Below are 19,810 nucleotides of genomic sequence, written 5' to 3'. Positions count from 1 at the left end.
ATCCCCAGAATGCACAAGCCAGCGCTACGACAGTAGAACTTCACAGAGTATTTTTCTTTCGTTCCATCCACGACACCATGAAATTCATCAACTCTAATCTGCCTATAGTCAGACCATCGTTTCGACACTTGTCTTCATCAGACGAAGACAAGTCCTCTTGTCGAAACGTTGACTCCGGCTACATTCCCCGTCCAATGATTTTTCATAGGTTCAATGCTCCATCTAGCTTCCCTTAACTTCTGTCTTGCTTGAATTACAGCCGGACAGAACTCGATAGTTTATTTTTGCTTTTTATATGTTTTAGTATTCATCTTCATTTTTGGTGTAGCGTGCGATGCAATACACTTTCTTAATCGCAGTTCAGCTACCTTTGTCTAGGCATAAGGGCCATGCCGCGAACAGTAAAAACGTTGTTGCTAATTACCAAGCATTCAACACACGAGATCCAAATCTCCTCTTCATCGCCCCCCCTACCCCCTTCTCCCAAGAGCCACTGACTAATCCACCTACCCGACAGTGATTTTTCGGCACGTGGTACTTTTTTAAGCTGCTGTGGCGACTATCGTTCCCGCAAAGCAGCCCTCGCTTCTGCATTTTTGTCAGGCGCGAAACTGGCTAAGAAAACCGCCGCCTTTATGGAAGTGAGCTAATTCAACACAACCCCGACTGGGAAGGGCGTTGTTGGAAGTGACCGCCTTTTGCGATGCATCGTGGCGTTGTGGCTTCGTCGCACGGTGAATACGAGAAGCAATTTGCCAGGCATCACTGCGCGCCCCGACTGCACTCCGTACGCGAAACTCGTGGGCTGACGAGCAGCGTGTGAGAATTATTTAAAAAAAAGCAATCTTTTGTCGTGTTTTTAGGTTGTATTTTGTTTTTGCTAGCTCTTTTGCGTGTGCATGTGAGTGTACACTTTGTATACCTCCAAAAGCAACCCACCTCATTTTGTTCCTGTGAGTGAAAGTAGAATCTGCATTCATGTAAAGCAAGCCCTTGTCACGCCAGACCTGCCGCTTTCCTTGACTATTTTTTTTGTGTACGCTTCTTCTTCCAAGGTAGGCATGCGCGCGCTTTTCACGCCAACCAGCAGCAGTTGTACATAATTCCGCGGCACGACAGCGTTAGAGAATGGCGGACACCAATAATGAGCTAGCTACTGCGGGGTGAAAGGCGAGATAAAAAAAAAGGGGGTGGATTGGTGTAAACGAGGAATCGGTCCAAACGTTAACATGCTGTATGGGCGGATAAGGGAAGGAGAATCCGCATCGGTGACCGCTCTCCGTCGCGGGGCGCGCGATTTGAAAAAGTCGCTCGCAAAAACCGCATGCGAGACAACAATATGACCACCTGCACCAGCAGAAGTTTCAATTTATTGCCTCGGTTTCCCTCTGCGGCAGCAGTGAAACTTCGTTATATTGAAATCACGGATAAATACGCTTCGTTATACTGAAGTGACAAATGGATGATATTCTATCGACATGAAGTTATAAAAAGTGAAGCGCTTTGTTATATCTAGAGTTTCGTTTTGAGAATATACATCTAACGTTGTGCACTTGATTGCTGACCCGAAGGTCGCGGGATCGATGTCCGGTCGCGGCGGCCGTATTTCGATGGAGGCAAAATGCTAGAGGCCCGTGTGCTTAGATTTAGATACGCGTTAAAGAACCCCAGGTGGTCGAAATTTCCGGAGCCCTCCACTACGGCGTCTTCATAACCACATCGTGATTTTCGGACGTAAAAAAATAATTGCTTTGGAATACGCTCTCTTGTTGGTACAGAGTGACGTCGTGTGCCCACGCAATGCGCTCGGTTGCTAGCCTACGATTACACAGCGTGTCTACGCAGTGCGGTACAGCGTTTAATGGTAATTTTGTAAGCTCACAAGTGTAGGAAATCCCCGCGTAATTTAATCGCATGGAATGTTATGAAGGGTACTATTTTGTGGGCCAAGTGCGTACAGATGGGGTGGTATACTGCTAACTTGCCATCGTAATAAAGGCGCACATTCTTTTTCAATTACCATACTTTTCTCGTTATTTCCAATGTGTCTTTGACCTTGACCATCATTCGAGTGGAGATTACCACCTTTATTAATAATTATCTTTCGATTTGCGAGCAAACCCGCGGTACGTTTTTCCTGGGGTAACAACCATTCATTAACAACCCCTACGTTTCATTTAAGGCTTACAATAGTTAACTAGTATTTCACGGTAGTGACTCTATATAGCGCCGTGAAGTCAAGTTCTGGTGGTATGGAACTCATCTGCGATGCGGTTACTCAGGAAAAATTCTAGGTTTACTTGTAAATGGTGATGCCCTAAGACTCATTTCTGTCAGTTCGAAGGAAGAAAAGGCAGCGTTAACAGCACTTTGTCCAGTTTGTCCAGTTGTGTCAAGATCCTGGCCTGATAGCCCATAAGCTTAGAATACCACACGAGCTCTTCTGCAGTACATGAAGGCGACAGACTTATAAGCGCATGACTACCCGTGAGCTGCACCATGCTTGTGAAAAATATATACCTCGCCCTTTCTACTAGTTTATTCAAATTTCTGTAAACCTTAAGGACCTGCAAGTGGCCAATATTGGCCACTTGCAGTGGCCGAAAAACCACAATGCTATTTATCATTGCCCAGATGCGGATAAGGTAATGACTTATCATTTAATAAATCCAAATATTGCGTAAGCTTAATCCGCCTGCGTCGTAAATGAAACCGAAACTAAAACAATATCCTCGTACATTATCTGGACGTTTTCAAATTGCCCCCCAGGGCGACTGTGATCGTGAACACATTAGATTTGATTTTTTCATTGCAGAACGACCACCGGGACGACGTTCTTGCTGAAAGGTATTACGTCCATCCCACGAGAAAATAATGACTCAGGTTCCGAGACGACCAGTGAGCCTTGCACTGCGGGCGCTACCCCGTTGGATGTCGTGGCTGGTCGTCGCTTGCGCTGTGGCAGCGGAAGCAGCCCGCTATTTCGATTTGGTGCTCGACCCCGAGTCCCGGTTCCGGCTCTACTGGACAGTCGACTATGAAGCCGAATCGCTGACGGCGGAGCTCAAGCTCGACCTACCGTCCGACGACTGGTTCGCCATCGGCTTCTCTGACCGCGGAGACATCACTCTCGCTGACGTCTGCGTGCTCTGGGCAGATCCTCACGGACGACCACACCTGGAGGTGAGCGAGAGAAATGTCAGTAGAAAGCACGCGTGTACACAAAAGTTATCTCTTTGTGGCAGAGTGACATAGCTGTTTTTTCACGTAGGAGCACCAAAGGAGAAACGCAAATGCCGAACGCATATGGATTCTACCTACTCTTAAACAGAATTTCTTGGTTTCTTGGGCTATTGATTTGAGCTCTGAGACACGGAACGTCAAGACAAGCAGTGTCTGATTGATTGATTGATTGATTGATTGATTGATTGATTGATTGATTGATTGATTGATTGATTGATTGATTGATTGATTGATTGATTGATTGATTGATTGATTGATTGATTGATTGACTGACTGACTGACTGACTGACTGACTGACTGACTGACTGACTGACTGACTGACTGACTGACTGACTGACTGATATCCCAAAGCAATACACCGGCTGTGATCTGTAGGCTTAATTTAGGCAGATAAATGAGAAGATAAATTTTTGTGAAGGAACAACAGCGAAAAATAAATTAAAATTACAACGATCACTAACTGAACTTTGTTTTTTATGGTGTTTTTTTTTCTTTATGATCGTTGAACAACTTTCTTGTAGTGTGTCATAACGCGCATTCTTGTTTACCGTGTCATCTGTGAAGGAAAGTAACTGTAGTTAACAATCCGGTTGACGGGGACACCACAACGCAGATGCCGGGCGCATCGCCGGCTTGAAGTCAGATGGTAATGTGTCATAGTGATTCGCCACAATACCACAGAACGAAGCACGTGGCTTCCGCGCTGGCAAACACACTAAATGATGTGGTGGTAGCCGTTATACGTGTCGAATGTGCGCTCTCAGCTTCCCAATGATATGAGTTGTGACCGGCTGCTCTTGTGCAAAAACGATAGTTGCAGCTGTCGATGAGCACCTGGGAAGGCCAAGACATGTCCGAAGTGTTTGGGCTTGCCCGCTCTGTAGTGCACGGACATTAGTCTTGCACGTGTTGGACAGGGCAGGAAGACTATGTCGGAGAAAACCGAGAAGAAAAGGCTGTATATAACTGCAGCATTGAGCGCACAGATGGGCCCCATAATTTCCCGGCAACGAACTTAAATAAATTATCAATACAAATGAGCTTTGTTTTAAACAAGAGATATGCGGGCTCCAGGTGAGATCGCGGTCCACGATGACACCTAGAAATCTATGACTGCTCTTATAGGCAACTGATTGGTCTTCAATGCACAATGGGTAGAAAGCACATCGGCTTGCCTGTAAATGCCACTGCTGCGCATTTTTCTGTAGAGATAGTCAAACCATGCTGGCGAAGGTATGCAGATGTCAATGTTGCCGCCTTCTGTATTCTTGCGCGCCCTTGAGGCCGTGTCACGCCGGACGCCCAGATGCAGATATCATCAGCCTAGGGAGGTATATTAGCCGTCTGTGGCAGCGTTTCGGTGAGCCCTATCAGAACTATATATATATATATATATATAGGTTGAAAAGAGTCGGGCTCAACACGCCGTTTTGTGGGACACCACGACTGGTAAAGTGCTTATCGAGGGACATCTTCTGTTAGGACGAGCATAGCTCGCTTTGTGAGGTAGCTTCTGATTCATCGAAAGACGTGACCTCCAAGTTCTGCTGCCTTGAGAGCATCGACAATGGCCTCATGGGTCACGTTGTCATAGGCGCCTTTTACGTCTAAGAACAGTGCTACCGAAAGCCGCTTCATAGTTTTCTGCTGCTGAACGGAGATCACTAGGTGAATGACGCTATCAACTGAAGACCGACCTCGTCGAAAGCCAGCCGTAGCATCATGGTGGATTTTGTAATGTTCTAGGTACCACTCCATGCATGTCAGCAGCATCCTCTCCGTGACCTTGCCGACACAACTTGCCAGTGCGATGGGCCCGTATGATGCCAGGTGCAACGGAGACTTTTTATGCTTCAGCAGAGGCACCAGGCGGCTGCACTTCCACTCGTCGGGGACTACGTCATCATGCCAAGATTAATTGAAGATATCTAGGAGACAGCGTTGTGCGTTCAGGCCTAGGTGACTTAAGCCAGCATAGGTCACCCCATCGGGACACGGGGACGACGAGCGCCTGCACAAGTTCAGTGCCGTTTGAAGTTCTTCCATAGAGAAGGGAACTTCCATATGCTGATCTCGCGCAACAGAAACGTCGTGTGGCAAAAGGTTGGTCAGTACAGTGATGTCGCCAGCACTCCTGGCACAACATTCAGCAACTTCAAACTGTGTGCAACGTTGATGTAATGCCAAGACAGGGAAGGGATGACGCTGTTGTGGATATGAACGAATGCCTTGAAGAGTTCTCCATACGGGGGAAAAAGGCTTGCAGGGATCTAACGAGTCGCAGAAGCTCTTCCTTCGTTGTTCTTGAAGTTTGTTCTTTTAACGCCGAATGTTCTTCTCAGTGCGCCCGGCTTTTGTTAGGTCATAAATAGACTTAGTGTGTTATACGCCCTTTGTGAGAACTTTGCAGCCTTTTGCTCCTGCTCCTCGTTTCTGTAATGGCAGCAAATAAACTTCAACCCATATCGTCTTTTGGCACGCCGGTGGATAGCCCGAAGTTTCTCTTGATAGTCCGAAGTTTCTCCAACTCTTGATCGAGTTCTGTACGTCTTTATGATTTCGCATACGTCCTCGTAGAAATCTACATCGCTTGACGAATCACTTCTTCAATCGATTCGGGTGGTTCGTGTGTGCACTTGTCATTTACTGATGTCTGATAAGCTTACCAGACATTCTGTCTTGATAGCCCAGCAGAGAGAGAACCGGCAAGACCTCTTATTGTCACGTACGTTGGAATATAGTCACCCTTCCCGCCGCCTGGAGTTCCAGGTAAACTGAACGCGCACTGCGCGTGCTTTCGCGGGTTTCGTTCCTCGCGAGGAGTTTTAAGAAGATTCGCGTGACTGAGGACTCCTCTCGTAGCTGCAGTGTAACGAAAGGGCAGCGCCTACTCAGCCTTGTAGGAGATGTTGAGTAGGTAATAGCAGACGACATCGTCCTGGTCTGGGTGATGTGCTTTTTGCAGTTTCTCACAATATCTCTGCGACAAATCTGTGTCGCCTCTGTTGGTTACCACGCATTTCCATCGGCACTACGTAAATAGACAAAATATATCACCGTACAACACAAATACGACATATGTGTACACGCCTTTCGCTCGTACGTCCCCTACGATATAGAATAGCGGCAGCAGCGTGAATGCAGGATGGCGCAGAGTAAGTTGAAATTTTTCAACTAGTCGTATATTATATACGGAATAATATAGAAACTTGAGCGAGTTGGTAGATCTTCATCATGCGTAAAGTGCAGCGCGCACGGGAAACGACGGACGAAAGAGAAGAAGCAAATAGGACTAGCGCTGACTGAAATTTTATTGCAAAGGAAATAAAATTATTATCTAGAATTATCACAACCATGTCGGCAAAACAACACACCGAAAAAATATAAATAAAAATACAAAAAAGAACTGGACAACTCGCACTTTCGATACAATAATTTTTTACAAGTGTTAGTCAGATAGTCAAATTCAATGTCACTCAAGGCGATCGACTGCCTGCTGACACACGACTCTCATTTCCTTCTGATATGGAATGCTTCGACGACTTCTCTGGCGACCTGCTGTCTGTGATGCGTTAGAATTATTGTGTCGTCAAAATGGGGGGAACAGCTGCACTCACGACAATGGTCAGCGAGGCTAGATGGTCGGTCTTCAGTGAGTGAACGTTTGTGCTCTTTTAATCTGATGTTTATACACCTTCCGCTCTGCCCTATGTAAGTTTTGCCACAAGACAGTGGTATTTGATGCACAATTCCCACGTCACATTCAAAAAATTTAGTCACATGCTTCACCCCGCATCCTGCAGCCCGTGCGCCAGTGCCTAGGCGTTTACTTACTTTTGCGCATAGACCAGATAGCTTTCTGGGTGAGGAGAACACAACATCTACACCATATCGCGTGGCAACATTCTTGATGCCATGCGATAACTTATGAGCGTAAGGTATTACGGCAATTCTTTTTCGTTTTCCCGATTGTGACTCTTTTTCTCTTTCTTTTTGCTTGACGGTTCTTGATATATTTGCGCATTTTATCGCAAGCCAGAACAACGACATGATTCGGGAAGGATGCTTGTTGCAACCGCTTGATTTGCTCCTGAAAGCTTTTGGTCATGTCATGTTTGCATGAATTGTCCAAGGCTGCGCGTATGCACGAAAAGGCAATGCTTTGCTAAATGAGCTTTGAATGATTGGAGGCGAAATTCAGCAAAGGTTTCAACGAGCGAGGGTTGTCCCTCCAGCATACGTGAGAGGGACGGAATTCCATCCTGAGGTCAAGGAACTGAAGTGCCTTTTCTTCCATCATTTCTACTCTAAAATTGAGACCTCGGCCACATTCGCGGAAAACCTTCAAAATGTGCACAGAATCACGGCAGTAGTCATCAGAATCAAAGAGTAGCGCTAGTTCTGTTTGCTTCTCATCTATCGTCCGTCGTTTCCCGCGCGCACTGCACTTTACGCATGATGATTATATACGGAAGCAGGGAAGAAAATAGGTGTCTATAAATAGGACCAAGTATGTCCCTTATTTACCACCAATTAAAAGATCATTTCTTGAAAACTACATCAGGCAGACGGCTTCCTTTAACATCAGTGCATTGTTGCGAACGCTTCTTGAAGTCGCTCTTGCACCTCCGTAGGTCCTCATCAATGGCTTCGTTATCAATTTGAAATGTGTAAGTTGGCTTCGCGGCACACTGTGTATAGCTTCGTAAATTTTTAATACTGGTCAAAAGACGGAAGTTGAACGCGCTACAGCTTTTCTGGTTCAGTTCCGGTGCAACCAAGACGCAGACGTGTATCGCCCAGCAACTCGATTGATCAGTGCAGTTGTGAAGCAAGAATGAAGTCTGGTTACGTTCACTGCTCAGTGCAGATACTCATTTTCTCTGCACACGTGAAATCCGACCACGCACTGCTAGCATATCAACAAAATTTGTTTATCGTGTTTTTCAGCAAACTTCAGTAAGCCATGTCTGTCGTCTGCTTTTTTGGTGCCATCTATTTGGGAATCAGTAGAATTTTACGGGTGGAACCAACCCCTTCGTGTTTAGTGCTGTTATGAAAGTTAATAACACAACAGTAATTACCAGTCTTCCGCAGACGAGGCACCACGAACAAGAGGCGTTTCGCATGCAGGCGCTCATCCTATGTGTTCCTTCGCTTGTGCTTCGTCTCCTTTTGCGCTGTTTTTTTCTCCTATTTACCAATAAGTTTCACGTGCAGCGCGAGCTTCGCAAGCACGGTCTTGAGCGGAGTTTAAGTGAATACAAACACAGACACAAGAAAAAATAAGAAAGAAAAAGCCGCCGCGTGCAACGCGTGTGCGCTACAGCAGATGGGGGAACCGAGGGGAGCGGAGAGGTCGTAGCCAGCGGATTAACCTCGCTTTCTCCGGTAGGGGAATGGCAAGTGCTGGCGTCGGCGGAGAAACTTGAGCCTTTCTCCCCTGTACTGTATCTAATGTACATATATCGCTGTATATGTGTGTCAACTGTATACTGTAGTATATCAAGTTTTTAGGCACTCACCAAGAACTCCAAGAATGTTACTTACTGACGAATTGAAAGAGCATGATGGTCTCGACGGGGCACATTTTCAAAAAAATAATGAACTATAGTTGGATACAACTTAAGAAGTCCGGAGGGACCCCGCCCAGACAAGAGAAGCGCGGCAGCCGATCGCGTCCGCGACTAAAGAAATAGTCCCGCTCATGCACTCGGCAATGTTCCCCGAAGGCGGGGTCACCGGCAGTCCGGCTCATGACCTATGTCTGGAGTGCGCGCCCATTGGTGCAGCCTTGTATGCATCCGCCTTTGAGGGGGAAATGCCGCGGACTTCTAAAGTGGTATACGGCTGTAGCATCACTCATCTTTTACGCATATTTCTGATAATAATAATTGTTGGGGTTTAACGTCCCAATCCCACGACATGATTATGAGAGACGCCGTAGTGAAGGGCTCCGGAAATTTTGACCACCTGGGGTTCTTTAACGTGCACCTAAACTATTTATGCAGATTTGATCAAGATAGCTGTGAAACAACTCTAAGAAATCAACCTTACGTAATCCCCAATGACACTATGGCAACCGAGCAACTAAGCGCGATAAAACAAAATCTCATAATATCATGACTTATTGAAGAGAAGCCATTATGAGTCAGTTCTTAACTGGAGACAATGAATCGATGGCTCACCAGGGGTCCATATAGAGGCAATGAACGAAAAGCCAGTTTGCACATATTGTGTTCTACTGTATGACATATTTAGTGCTCTTTTTATTTTTTCAGTATTCTATATTTCTTTTGCTAAGCGAAAAGTAGCTGATGCCGCCATAAGGGCACCAACCTCTCCTATTAATAATCTCAATAAAAAAAGCCAGCATACGAAATTTTACGTTTGAAATAAGAGCGGCTATGTCACAAATATCTTGACCATATCGATGATTTTTTTTTTTTTTATGCGAGACAAAGAAAACGCCATTTGTCCGCCATTACCGCTTCCCAAAAACACTGAATCCGTAACATTCGAAACCAGTGAGGCTCTCTGGCACGACTCTAGCATGACCTCCGTGATTAGCTGAAGCCTCCGGCGCCATGGTTCGTAATTGTAATTTGCGTCATAGACGGCAACCACCAGGCGCACGCCTGTTCTGCTTCTCTGCAAGTGAAAGCCAGTTAATGAAACTCAAGATTGCCTAAGTGATGTATATATATACTGTACTCATTATGACTCATACATAATCAGTTGAACCAAGTTCACCAATATGAAATTTCGTTGCAGTTGCCATCTAAGCTAACGTGCGGAGCACTCAACAAGCGTATGGTATCAACAGCATATGATGGAGATAACGTTGCAAACCAACACATGCGCTGAGAGACGCTGTAGTAAAGGTATTTATGTTAAAATTTACAGCCTTGAGATATTTAGTGTACGCCAGAACATTGGCAAACATTTTTTTTTCCTTTTTGACCTCATTGTAATGTTGCAGCTTCTATAGCGAGATCAAAATTTGAACCCGTGGCATTGTGCTCCTGGGAATGCGCCCTGGCATTCACAGCCACAGCGACGGATGTGAAACATCGTTTTAGCCGCAGGCGTCAAGTAGTAGCCGAACATTAAAGCAAGCAACCAGTCGATAAACCGTCGTATAAACCTCGATACATCGAAGTTTCGTATCCGTGTGACTAACGAAAGAAGCGAGACCGTCGGGTCCCTAGATAAGTATATCTGCCGTTGCACCATGATCTTGACTCTCGGAACCTAGATGTTCGTAGGGAGCATACTATAGTTTAATTGGCCGATTGCTTGCCAGTTCTCAAGTTCCCGCAACTTGACGCGTTTGGTTGAAACAATGCTCCACCTACACAGCCATGGCTTCGTGTAGTTCTGGCGAAAACTCCAGTGTAACTATACGGTATAAGGAAAATTGTTGGGGTTTTACGTGCCAGAACAACGAGATGAGGTGAGACACGCCGTAGCCGCGGACTCCGGAATAGTATCGACCAGCCGGGGTTCTTTAACGCGCACCTAAATCTAAGCACGCGATTGCTCTCGCATTTCGCCCCCCTCTAAATGCGACCGCTGTAGCCGGGAATACAACCTGTGTCCATGATCTTATCAGCGTGACCTGGTAAGCTACCACGGCGGGTCACAATATAGAGATATAGCTCACGATAGCGTTGTACTGATTTCTTTCTCATGGATAAAGGAGCACGAGAAGAAAGGACTAAATGTAACCTTGCCCTTTGTCTTTTATTCCCGTGATCTTCCATTTTTTTAGTGCTAAAGCTCAGCGCAGGACAACCATGGACGTGTGCCAAATAGCCCTGTTTATCTCGTTACTTAAAAGTGATAAAGGTTTAAATGAAGAGAGAAGAAAAATCAAGGCTAGCTAGGCCCAATTATGGACCATTAAGTAGTACCTGATTAGCTAAAGCAAGCTAGGTGACTCTATGTCGCCGCCCATTTTGAACGAGACGCAAATATAAATCCTCGGGGTCAGATGTTGTGCATAATGACCAAGAAAGTGGTGTATAGAGTATCGTACGCGTCATACAAGAGCTGTGGGGTCGGCTGCAATCGGCAGGAGGTTTCCTTTCTTCCAATTGCATCTCCCTTTGTTTGGTTATCTCAATTCAGCACGAGCGGAAAGTGAGGCTGGATAGCGCGTACCTTTGTAAGCATTAGCAATATTGCCGCGCGCGCTTTTTTTTTCCCACTTTCACGAAACCGACCCGTTACACGTACAACCACTGCCTTGCGCGCGCCGCGACAAAATGTCGGACATTCTCGCTTATTGTAGGTTGTTCTGGTAAGCTTTTGAGCGCACAACGCGAACAGTATAGCTTATTCTGGGACTAATGAGGCCACCAACGATAAGGCTGGAATCTTCGATGCCACGTGCAAAAATGCCGACGAGCCTTACCGCTGACCAGATTATTCGACTTCCGACGACTGTGCGCATTGATATCATTGCACCTCGAGTGACATTCTTTTTCTGTGCACAAGTTCGCCCAATCAAGAATTTGATCTTTACCGGCTGCGTCTGCTTTCCTCGCAGTCACAACCAAGCGACAATATTCATTTCACGATTCACCCACTACAATCGGAGGAGTGAGTGCAACCAGTGGAACTTCATGGTTAAAGTAAAAAAATTGTTCTCTTCATCAAGGAAACTGCTCTTATTTGGCTTTAGAATCAAAAAGGGAAGGAAGGAAAACGGGAGAGAGGAAAGACAGGGATGTCAACCAGTTTGGCATAACCGGTATGCTACCCTGCACAGGGGGGAGGGATGGGGGAGATTGAAAGAAGAGTAAAGAAAGAGAGGGGAACACACACGCACACACATAACTTCACAGCGCAGAGCGGCAGTCTTGTGCGGTATGCGTCATCATTAAGAGTCTACAGCCGTTCGTGTAAGTCTGTTGTCCTTAGGAATTTGAGCAATGCCTTGGTTGCTTGAAGAATCAAGAAAATTCTTTAACAACGCTATAGACTGCTTTGTGGAAATCGCAGAATGCTTCGGGGAATTCATCGCGAAGGGGAAGTTCGTGAACCAGACGTTGCTGCAATGATCCCAATTGCCAGGAGAGACGTACAATGCGACCCCTCCCCCCCCCCACGGTAGTTTAGTGGTTATGGTGCTCGACTGGTGACTGGAAGGTCGCGGGATCGAATACCGCGCGCGGCGGCCACATTTTCGATGGAGGCGAAAATGCTTTGAGGTCCGTGTACTTAGATATAGGTGCACGTTAAAGAGCCCCAGTTCGTCTAAATTTCCGCAGCCCTCCACTACGGCGTCCCTCATAATCATATCGTGGTTTTGGGACGTTAAACCCCAACAATTATTAAGGCGAAAGCCTTATATGCCTCACTAAACACGAAATTTGAACGTCGGCGTCTCGCGTCCTGCGGCGTCGGGGATGAGTGGTGCAAAAAATCATCATCAAGTGATGACGTCACCACATGACGTCATCATGACGTCACAGATCGCAAAGATTTGTGGCGTTATCATGACGTCACACATTTTGGCGTGACGCCATGTAACGTAACGCCACATGCCGTTGTAGCGCCCTCCTATGGGCGGCGAACAAAACCGGAGAGCGCGTGACCTCCAGAGACGAAAATAATGACGGCGCTTGGTAGTGGCACGTGAAGCCACGGCTCGTGTCCACTTCTGGCGTCGATTATGGTTCAGACGTCTCGTTCCTTCGCTCCTGTGGCATAAACCTACACCATCATCACATGACATCGTAGCTTGGTCAAAGGTGGGCTGATCACGGAGGCAGTGCGAAACCACGCGCGGTGCACAAAGCTTTCGGATGGTGGCGGGGCAGGATAAATAGATCTAGGGAGCCTACATGACCGGCCGTTCATGTACGCTCCCTAATACATCGATTGAGAAGAAAAAGAAGATGGCTTTCGCCTTCGAGTCGTCTTAGGTGAATGCACAAGGGACCATGTGATTTTATTATTATTATTACATACACCGCGTACAGCAGGGCAGTGCTGATACTGCGCAAAACCGTCGACTATCGGATATCCGAAGGAGAAAGAAGGTGTTGGCGATGAAGTACACATCTACCTAATCGGCAACGAAAATATCAACTCGACCGCCCACGTCGTTCATTCCTGCCGTACTTTTTTGATAATGGAAATACGCCGTGTCACGCCAGAGCTTAATAGGTTTAATAGTGTCACGGCGGCTGACAGCTCCGACGGTTGTCAGGATAAAGAAGAAAAGCGAGGATAATAATAATAATATCTGGGGTTTAACGTCCCAAAACCACGATATGATTATGAGAGACGCCGTAGTGGAGGGCTCCGGAAATTTTGACCACCTGGGGTTCTTTACCGTGCACCTAAATCTAAGTACACAGGCCTCAAACATTTCCGCCTCCATCGGAAATGCAGCAGCCGCGGCCGGGATTCGATCCCGCGACCTTCGGGTCAGCAGTCGAGCGCCATAACCACTAGACCACCGTGGCGGGGGTAAAGCGAGGATCAATAAACGCAGCCAGGTAAAAATGCAAAAAAATAAAAGAAGCCTTGAAGGAGCCTAGTATCTGTATCGTATGCTTCCGGCGTCACCGAGCTTGCATAGCAGCTTCGCCGACCATATGTCGGCACTTTCCAGATACGCTGGTGCCGCCGCGTGGATGTTCGAAGCTATGCAACGGCGGTGGGTTCCTGGCTTATGCAGTTCTCACAACAATTCAGCGCTGCTCAAAATTGCGGCAAACATTTGACGAAAAATGACCACATTTTTAGTGTGGTATACAGTGCGAAAGTCGGGCAATATTGGTGCAGATTAGTTGTTTTTTTTTGTTGTTGTTGTTTAAAAACGGTAGAAGTGGTGCGCTATAGGCTGCTGATCGGGAATCATGTGAGTGATGAAATGTCGTGAGCAGTGAGTATTCTGGAGCCGCGTTAGATACAGGGCAAATGCTGCGCCGCATTTGGTGTTTCTCCTTCCATTTTATTCTCTTGTTGTTTGTTAAGTGTGATACGCTGTTGAGAATGAGTTCAAATCTTGGTAACTGCGACTGAAGAGGAACCCTATTTCTTTTAAAATATGTGGTTAAGACGAGAGAATTGTGTCATGAACAAAGTGACGTGCACTTTCAGTTGTTAGTCGGCGTTTGTATTGTCTGGTTCTCCTCTCTGCTGTCCATGAGTGAACGCCCCACCTTCTTCCACGATGGATCCCTATCGACTAGCTCAACATTCTGTTCATTTAAGCGACCCTAAAGTGGCCCACTTTTCCAATATCAGCCTAGAGCATGCAGAAGGACTAATCGCACCTATTGTGAATTCAGACAACGCTTGTCAGACAGTGCAGCTGATCGTCTCGCGCGAATGTTCTTACTTGGCACTATACTAGACTAAGCCCGTATTCATAAAAAAAGCACTTACTCTAGACCGGCTGCTCATACTGGCAAATACCAGCCTGTCATGACGCCAAACAGATTAGCAAAGTCTGTCATCCAAGGGCTGCCAGTGACAGCTCCGTTCGCTCCTCATGCTCAGTCTCCAAGTGCAGACATATTACACTGCAGATACTCCAAAGGACGCCAAAGATTTAAGTTCGTCTTTGTTTACACCACGACTTTCACTCCAAACTTCAACATTGATTATATGCGGCAGGTTTATCTTTTTATTATTTTTACAGCGATCCTTATTTGCAAGCAGAGATTGAACGTAGACTAACGTGCAGAGACACCGCGTCCAGCGACATTAAAGACTCGTAAGCCACCTGTTTCTTGAAACGTGGGTGTTTTCTTGGCCCTCCCACCACATAGGTTGAACTTGTACTGCGCCACCTATAGTTTCTGGAAGGTGCAAATAGATTCATCGATTTCTGATCAGAATTTGAGCACGCCATCAGCTCCCGGGCTGGCCTGTAGAAATTACTAAAGTGGTTTGCATTACTTCAGACGCGCGCCCTTAGAACACTTTATCTTTTTAAATAAATAAGCATTTTCATGCCTTTTTCAATTTGCATTTGCTTTTCAAGTATTTTCAATTTGCATCCAATTGCATTTTCTCATTTTCGTGACGTCAAGCGCCTTACGTGCATTGCAGGTATGGGATTTTCCAATACAGACACATGTTGGTGTCGCTGGTTTTCGGTCGAAAAATTGAACTTTCTGGCAAATTACAGCAAAATTACGGCATCATTGCTCGGGGGAAACGTAATAGTTGAAGTAGGGACGGCGAAATTTTATTTACTAATACGCTCAGTATTGAGCAGCGAAGCGGTACTTGCGGTTACAATGGAAGCTACCTAGCACGACTCTCTTGCGCAGATGAATGGCTACGGCGCGCTGTGGTTCTTGGGGCGTAGCTCGTATTTATTCTTCGTTCGGCAGAGGAGATTCCGCGTGGAATTTTTTTCTGACAAAAAGAATGAAGTGGAATGCATAAAAAAATACACTTCACCATCGAAGAGTTAGAAATGAATAGCGTTAACGGGCTGGGCTGCGCAGGTACGAAAGAAGAGCGAGTCGGCCGCCATCACCTCAGTTAATATAGAAACCTCCGGGGGACATCTATAGTATATACAGCAGGAGTGGCGCGATCTTCTCCGGCATCTACTATATCGACGTTTCTGGCACCTTCACGAGGTGTCACGGGCGTTGCTTTGAGCTCATTGGCTGCCCTGTGGACACGCCGACGTCTTTAGGCCGCGTACATTCTTGTCTTTCACTTCACGACCTCACCGGTGTTCCTTTGTGCGAGCACTACGATGATTATGACAAGCTCGGAGGACGACAAGGAAAAAAGAACGAAAATGTGACGGCAGCGACTACTTCAAGAGGGCAGACCGGCCAATAAAAACGCGTTAGTTTCCCTTCGAAGAGAACCGACCTAAATTATGCACGGACGTCGCAAGAGCTCGTGATACAAGAGAAAAAGAAATCACGGGATACGGCGCAGGGAACCAGCGCCTTTGGCAGTGGACCGGCAGGAATTTTTGGCGGCGAGAGAAAATTTAATAAAGCGGAGCCCGAGAACAAAGAATGTGCGGCTGTTTTTCTTTTTTTTTCTGTCCTCTTCGGGTACGGTTACTCCATAGTCACGTCTCTGGTAGCCTTTCCGCCAGTGCGTCCACGTTCTCATGACGTCGCACGAATTATAATGCCCGGCAATGGACAAACAAAATTTACACGCGAAAGCCACACGATACTTACCAAAGTTACACCCAACAAAGAGACCTTCGTCGGGTGAAAGTTGAGGCAAGATGTCCTTGCTAAAAAGCTTTTTTTTTTTTTAGAGACGTGCGGGTTTGCACGCACATGAATGATGAAGGTAAGAAACAAATGCCCGAAACTTTCGTTTCGCACGATGTATGAAATGAAAGTTAAAAGGCTAAGAACGTACAAGAAACATATTCTTGTAAAAATTATGTCCGTATCCATCAAACCGACGACATTAAAATTTGCGTTAGAAACCAGCCGTTCGGAAATATCGTCTGCGTCTAATTCACTGACTGATATGTGCGAAAAAGTTTTACTCCAGGCTTTGACGGATCGACTGTAGTAAACCTGTTCATAAAACCATACAGCGCTAGAAATATATCTAGAGGCCCATCTACTGCGCGATGTCAGTGCACATTAAAGAACACAAGATGATAGAAATTTCTAGAGCACTCCACTACGGAGTGCCTTATAATCACATCATGGTTTTGGCACGTAAAACAGAGATATTATTATTATTATTATTATTATTATTATTATTATTATTATTATTATTATTATTATTATTATTATTATTATTATTATTATTATTATTATTATTATTATTATTATTATATGAAACAACAACTGTGTCAAATCTCAATAAAACCAAAACATGCGCACTGACTTTCGTGACCAATGTTAGGCGACGTATTTCCATTGATCTGCTCATATCATACTGATGCCCAGCAGAGGAAATACTAGCGGCTTTTGGTTAAACATACATGGCACTTTGCTTTGTTAATTTTTCTGAAATAGTTTTTTTTTAATCTGCATAATTATAAAAAAAAATTGAGGAGTCATTCGGCTCTGTTAAGATGGATAACCAGCAAAACGCACACGAGACAGAGAGCTGACACGGAACTTCGAACCATAGCCGATTACAACACTGCAGCTAAATCCGAAATGTCTGTCCAGAAAGAACCTTTTGAATTTAGCGAGTGCTCCTTTAAAGTTTTCCATCTGAGCAGCATGCGTATTTTTGCCGCGACATGTGTCGTCTTGTGTGACTTGCCGCATGCGCTCGGCGCCTTGTGAACGATCGTAACTGATGTTTGCCGCCCTTGTGTTGCCTTCTTCACTTCTAGTTGACCAGTGGTGAGCAGTGGAGTTTGCTCAACTTCTGTGGCAAACACGTTTTTGCCGCCGGACGACGGGCATACCCTAGTTGAAAGAGGCATCGCACGTAAGAACACGGACAAGTATGACTTTCAAGTATGACGAACCAACAAGCCCGCATCGCCACCCTGGACATATCCTAGCCACTTGCAGCTTCACTGCGAAATGCTGCTTTTTCAGTTCCATGCACGTGCTCACAATGTCGCCGAAACATCGTTTTCGGTGGTTTCCGCCCGTGAAAGCGATTTCACGTGCTCCTGGCACTCTACACGTAAGGGATGTACGGTTTCAGGAAACACTTCAGTAATGCGCTAAATAATTTGCAAGAGCATAGGAACTCTCATAAAACCGAGACATGACGGACGCCTTACTTTCGAAGGGGCTTCTTCTCATGACGAACGCTATTGCGGTAAAGCACGCTTTACAAGATTGTTCTCACAGCTTGGTCAATTTTTTTAATTATTGATTGATTGATTGATTGATTGATTGATTGATTGATTGATTGATTGATTGATTGATTGATTGATTGGAGTGAGTGAGTGAGTGAGTGAGTGAGTGAGTGAGTGAGTGAGTGAGTGAGTGAGTGAGTGAGTGAGTGAGTGAGTGAGTGAGTGAGTGAGTGAGTGAGTGAGTGAGTGAGTGAGTGAGTGAGTGTGATGGGAGAAGTGCGCGAATATCGTGTGTGGTGTGACGGAGCCGACATGGACAGATCGACACGGGAAGAAGCGCAGCGGCAAGACTTGGGCGAAGACGAAGATGACGATGGATTGTGCCACGAGGCCTCGAGTGGAAAAGAGTTGGCGGGTGGAATGACGTAGCTGAAGGTGGGCGCGAGAAGCGTGCGCGTGGAGTTGCGAGGGCAGTGTTCGATCGAGCGGAAGGAACGTGGAGGCTGGTCGTCAGCGTCACGGTCGGGTGTAGTCCCGAGTGCCTGGCAGAGCTCAAGGGTCGGAGTGGCCTGCTTCGCTTGGCCTCAACTTCGACGGCGAGTCCATGGAGCCAGCCGGGAGCTACCGCAGCCACCAGTAACACCGTCGGGTGTAGGCCCGAGTGTTTGGTTGTGGTCCCTTGCCCACACGTTCGAGTAGAAGACTGCGTGACTTGGGCGTCCACGGTCTTTGTTCCACGCCATCTCCGTCGAGGCATCCACGTCAGCGGTGCCCTGCTCTTCACCGAAATCCAGCGACAACGGCAGCACCGTGCTAACATATCTTCCACGTCTACGTGTCCCGCGTCGGCGCATAGAACTCACCGGTGAGACTGTCTCATTCATGCTAGGACTATACTTGTTCATGTGTCTTCTTTGGTTTCGTGGGTTGTAAAGTGTCGTCTTATTATTAGTGTTCGATGTTGTGTGTGTTATGTTCGTGAGTTTCTCCATAAAGAAAAAGAAAACGGAAAACAGCCTCGCCTTTTTTCTGGAGAACGTTACTGTCTTCGACGCAACGTACTCTTGTCTCTTGCTCATTTTCAAGAATCCATCACAGTGAGTGAGTGAGTGAGTGAGTGTGCGTCTCACTAACCATTTTCAAGAGCACAGGAGCAGCCATGAATCACATAAACAGCCAATGCCGTTCAGAAAGAATTTGTCGCCTGATGCCGTCCATTGAAGAAGAGCTCGTTTTACAGAATATGCTGGCAGCCTAAAATTTCAATGTTTTCTGGCAAAAGAGGAATTTTGGACATGCATACAAGTGCGAGGGTAAGTGAGCGATTGCCTCTGAAATGTAGTTGCAGGAAATACTAGAGCATAGCGCCAATTAATTTCCAACGGCAAAGTAGCCGAAATTGATCAGATGATCAACCAGTGTCCTTTAGATTAGCTTTTCAGAATGCCGCTTATTGCACTCCTTATATATATATATATATATATATATATATATATATATATATATATATATATATATATATATATATATATATGTGTGTGTGTGTGTGTGTGTGTGTGTGTGTGTGTGTGTGTGTGTGTGTGTGTGTGTGTGTGTGTGTGTGTGTGTGTGTGTGTGTGTGTGTGTGTGTGTGTGTGTGTTACGAGGTTTCCAAGAGCTTTATTCGTAAGGCACTGGACGGCGAGTGTCAGCCAATACCGCACGTCGTTCTCTTCCTTTCTACTCCGTTGTTGTTGTCGCTGCTACTCCTTCGCTGTAGATTAGACCTACTAACATTGCTCCTCTTGCAGACGAAGCCCTCTGGGCGAGAAGTCAGTTGGAGGGTCG

The 19,810-nt window shown here is 46.1% G+C and overlaps 1 protein-coding gene across 1 annotated transcript in view; it reads left to right on the top strand.

The window, feature by feature from the left end:
* Window positions 1-2,931: 2,931 nt before the first annotated feature.
* The window catches only part of LOC119400178 (dopamine beta-hydroxylase), a 62,246-nt gene continuing 45,367 nt past the window's right edge, over window positions 2,932-19,810 (top strand). The window contains exon 1 of the mRNA XM_037667175.2: window positions 2,932-3,183. Within this exon, the coding sequence (XP_037523103.2) occupies window positions 2,932-3,183 (252 nt within the window). The remainder of the gene's footprint in view (window positions 3,184-19,810) is intronic.

Source organism: Rhipicephalus sanguineus, chromosome 1, assembly GCF_013339695.2.
Source record: "Rhipicephalus sanguineus isolate Rsan-2018 chromosome 1, BIME_Rsan_1.4, whole genome shotgun sequence".
Lineage (NCBI taxonomy): Eukaryota > Metazoa > Arthropoda > Arachnida > Ixodida > Ixodidae > Rhipicephalus > Rhipicephalus sanguineus.
This window is presented reverse-complemented; position numbering and strand designations above follow the sequence as displayed.